Source organism: Vidua chalybeata, chromosome 7, assembly GCF_026979565.1.
Source record: "Vidua chalybeata isolate OUT-0048 chromosome 7, bVidCha1 merged haplotype, whole genome shotgun sequence".
Taxonomy (NCBI): Eukaryota; Metazoa; Chordata; class Aves; order Passeriformes; family Viduidae; genus Vidua; species Vidua chalybeata.
The window spans coordinates 1,050,609-1,054,518 of NC_071536.1; the positions used below are offsets into that span (position 1 = coordinate 1,050,609).

Consider the following 3,910-nt stretch of genomic DNA (forward strand, 5'->3'; position numbering starts at 1 on the left):
TGCTGTTATTTTAATTCAGCTGAGAAGAGTTTGGCCATTTCTCCCTTGGGTTGTGCTGTCAGATGGTTGCTGATCAGTTACCCAAGGTATGCTTGGTAGAAAATAGAGAAAGAACTCTTCCCGTTGCCGTGGTTCCCACTTCTAATTCCTGTTTCAAGTGCAAAGTGTGAGAGACCAGTAGAAGTAGATCAGATAATCAGAGGCAAGGAAACTTTGGAGAGGGTGGGAGTACTTTTACTGTATCCAGCACGAGGTGCAACCATTCAACACTGGTTTTGATTGCATGATCTGATACAAATTTATTGTGATGTGGTGTTAGACCTTGCGCAGTTTTCATTATAAGTAGATAAACTTTAGGCATAAAACCCTTGAACCTCTAATTCTTGCAACTATGAACTGAGATACACAGCTAAGTTGCAGTTCATAATTTTGTTATGACTATTGAGCCACGGACTCAAAGTACCTGAGATTGCTGCAAATGCCTCTTTATGTTGCCTAAAATAGGAACAAATGCAATATAATTCAAATATTGTGACAGATCTTGAACTGCCTTTGGTAGCAGCAGCATAATAAATGTAAAAGTTAAACAGACTGTCTAGTCTGAAGTAGGATAAATGACTTCTGTGGGTCCCTTCCCACTCAAAATATTCTATGATTCAGAAATAAAAACAAGTATTTTCTTTTGCAATGAGGTTCAGACACAGCTCAAGGAATCACTGCTGCTTACCCACAACTTTACTGTTGACAATTGTGCGAATCGGAGCAGTTCCAGACACTGCAGGATGGTGAGTGGCAGAGCTGGGCCACAGGGCTGATGGCTGCAGCACCCCATCCCATCCCATCCCATCCCATCCCATCCCATCCCATCCCATCCCATCCCATCCCATCCCATCCCATCCCATCCCATCCACTGGGGACAGGCCCATGGACAGGATGGAGGAGGGGCCGGGCAGACACCCCGCCATGGCCGTGCTCCATCCCCTGGGGCATCCCGGGGCTCTCCCTGCCTGGGGAGCGCAGGGCTGGGCTGTGTTCTCCGGCCTCTCCCGCAGCCCCTCAGCTCTGGCTGCGCTTGCTCTTTGCCAGATGCAGCCCTGGACTGGACACAAGAGCAGGAACCCGCCCGTGGCCGCTTCCGCAAAAGCCTGAAGGTACCAGCAGCCATCCCCACCTGGGCTGGGCCTGCTGTCACTGCTCAGCCCAGCACCATGCTTGGAGCACTCCATGGAACACCCTGGGCTTCCCTGTCCTTTCTTCTCCTGCAGATGTTCCGGCAGTTCCTGCGCATTCAGTGTAGGAAGACCAGCAGCACAGCAGCTGCGGGCGCAGCCGAGCCTGACTCGGGGCTGACCGAGCTCCAGGCAGAGCCTGATGGCAGCCCAGATTTGGCTGAGCGCTCAGAAGACTCTGAGACCTCAGAGACTGAAACCTGGGCAAAGGCTCATCTCATGTCAATGACTGAGGACGTGGCCATCACAAACACCAAAACCAGAGAGACTCAGGGCCTTACAAATACTGATACCATGCCTGCTCCAACTATGATTCATGCTCCCATTATGGATTTTTTCGAGGAGAGTGCTGTTCCTTCTCACCAGCAGCAGCAGGTAAGCAGCCTGGGTCCACACCTGGAGGCCTCCCAGGATGGTGTGTCCCCTCAAGCCATGGTCTCTGGGCCCCCTCAGCCTTTGAGGCCAGCACAGTGTGGTGGGAACAGAAGCACTTCTTGGGGGAAGCTGGGGAAGTTGTTCCTTTGGACAGTGCTCCAAGTCTCCCCCATGCCTCCTCCAGGTGCCAGCCAAGGTGAAGAACATGCACCAGAGTCTCATGTCCCATGTCTCTGTGGATGCCAGGCTGCAAACGGACATTGTGAGGCTGGCAGAAGAACACCCTGCTGACGCGGTGCTGACCCTCCTGCGCTGTGCCCCAACGTGTGACAGGTACGGGGCCCACGAGCCTTGAGAGCTCAGGGCTCAGCAGCCTTTAGGGCCCGTGGCCCTGCACAGCCTGTCCAATGGTCTCTGCCAGACAGGCAGAGAGGCCCAGGACCCTCGGGCCCCTCTGTTTCCTGAGCCTGCTGCCAATGCTCCCCCCCTGCCCTTCAGGGCACCAGGCCTCTGTCACCTGGGCCCCCACAGCTGCACAGGGCATGGTGCTGTGACTGAGATGCCCCTGACACAGAGCTGCCATCCCACAGAGCTGCTGCAATGATGTGGAGAGCCATAGGCTCATCGGGACCAGCACTGGAGAAAGCGCTGCCAACACTGCTCTGTGTGATGGAGGACTGGCCTCTGCACACAATGTGCACCTCCAATGGGGACAACAAGGACCTTTTTGCCCTGGCTGTGAGTTTCTGGGCCTTTGCTCAGCCCCAGGTCACCTCTCCAGCAGCTCACCATCCTCTCCACGCCTCAGGCGCTGGGCTGAAACCTGACCTAGGGGCAGGCTCAGGGGGCACCAGGCCTGCTGCTACCCCTGCCTCTGCCCTTGGGCCCTGCCCGATGGACACCTCGGCACTGAGCGCTGCCTTGGGCTGCTTCTTTTGCAGGCAACTCTGGTGATCTGGGTGATTGTCCAAGTGCCTGAGTGCCACGAGACCATCGTCCTTTATTCCTCCTCCCTGTTTGTGGCTCTGCTCTCCCATGTTGTCATCACCACACAGCAGATGCCACCAGAGGAAGTTGATAACTTCTGGAGAGCATGCGGGGAAGAACGCCGCCTTCCCAGCAAGCCAAACAGGTCCCAGTCCTCCTGTCCTTCCCGTGCCCTTGTGGCCAGCGGCAGTTCTCCCAGTGTGACCTGGGCTTTGCTCTGCACACAGGTTTGCAGTGCAGGCCATGAAGGATCTGCTCTGCTGACTGCAGTGTGACCATGTGGTGGTGGCTATGGAGCGCAAGGGGTGCTGGGACATGATGCTGTGTGCTCACACCCAGCACTATGCCGTGGGTCTGCTGGCCAGGTGAGACCCCCTTCTGCCCACTGCCCCCAGCATTTGTGCCCTGTGCCCCACACAGTCCCTGTGCTCATGGGCCAGAGGGCCTCATCAGCGAGGGACGGCCAAGGAGACTGGAAAAGGCTGGGAGAGGATGGTGCCCAGAAGGGGCTGCCTGTCCAAGCGCTCACATCCCCTCCAGGGATGCTGGGGAAAGACCAGAGCTCTGTGAGTCAGGGCTGGGAGAGCTTTGGTCTCCCCACCTCAGGGCTTTGGTGTCTTTTTCCCCCCTGCCAGGAAGATGCTCCGTGTTTTGATCCCTTTGTGTTCTCGCATCGCACTCCACTTGCTCTGGCACCTCCGCAGGGAGGAGCCGTGCTGGGATCTGCCCTTCCTGGCATTCCTTGTGGAGGTGAGCCTGTTGGCCAGCGCTGCCTCACTGAGCTGCCTCCCAGCTCTCTGCCCTGTCGTAGCCACAGCTGCCAGGACAGTGCCCACGCCCTGTGCTGCTGCCTGGGCCCAGCCCTGTGTGGTTCTGGGCTCCTGCCGGCCGGGTCCCCTAGTCACTGCCCTGTGAGACATCCTGGTATCCATCACCACCGCCCCAAAGCTGGCTGAGGCACTCCTGCTGCTCTTTGACCACGTAAGGTTCTGCATCCTGAGCCACAGGCATCGGGTGCTTCCCAGAAATTTTGTGCCCTGTGGATTTTCAGGCCTTTGCCTAGGGGGGCCTGGAGTAGCTGGTGTAGGTCTTTTCCTTTCCTCTAGGACAACAGCCATGTGCAGTTGCTCTCCATTCAACTCTTCTGTAAGGTGATGGACTTGGTAGTGGATGAGGGAAAAAAGTCCCTGAAGACAATTGTGAACAAGAGCCTGGACACACTTTTCATCTACTGTCATGATGAGAACTGGCACGTGGCAAAGGTGAGCATTTCTATGATGCTGGGAGGGGCCTCGGCTGCCTCCTGCCCTGGCGCCTGG

General features: G+C 56.3%; 1 protein-coding gene across 1 annotated transcript; it reads left to right on the forward strand.

The window, feature by feature from the left end:
• Positions 1 to 745: 745 nt before the first annotated feature.
• On the forward strand, positions 746 to 3,469 carry LOC128790960 (uncharacterized). The gene is made up of 8 exons (XM_053948187.1): positions 746 to 785; positions 1,087 to 1,151; positions 1,266 to 1,604; positions 1,789 to 1,937; positions 2,195 to 2,342; positions 2,546 to 2,736; positions 2,819 to 2,956; positions 3,227 to 3,469. Exons 3-7 carry the CDS (start codon positions 1,266 to 1,268, stop codon positions 2,853 to 2,855), a joined length of 864 nt encoding a protein of 287 aa, XP_053804162.1. The 5' UTR covers positions 746 to 785; positions 1,087 to 1,151; the 3' UTR covers positions 2,856 to 2,956; positions 3,227 to 3,469.
• The last annotated feature ends 441 nt before the right edge of the window (positions 3,470 to 3,910 follow it).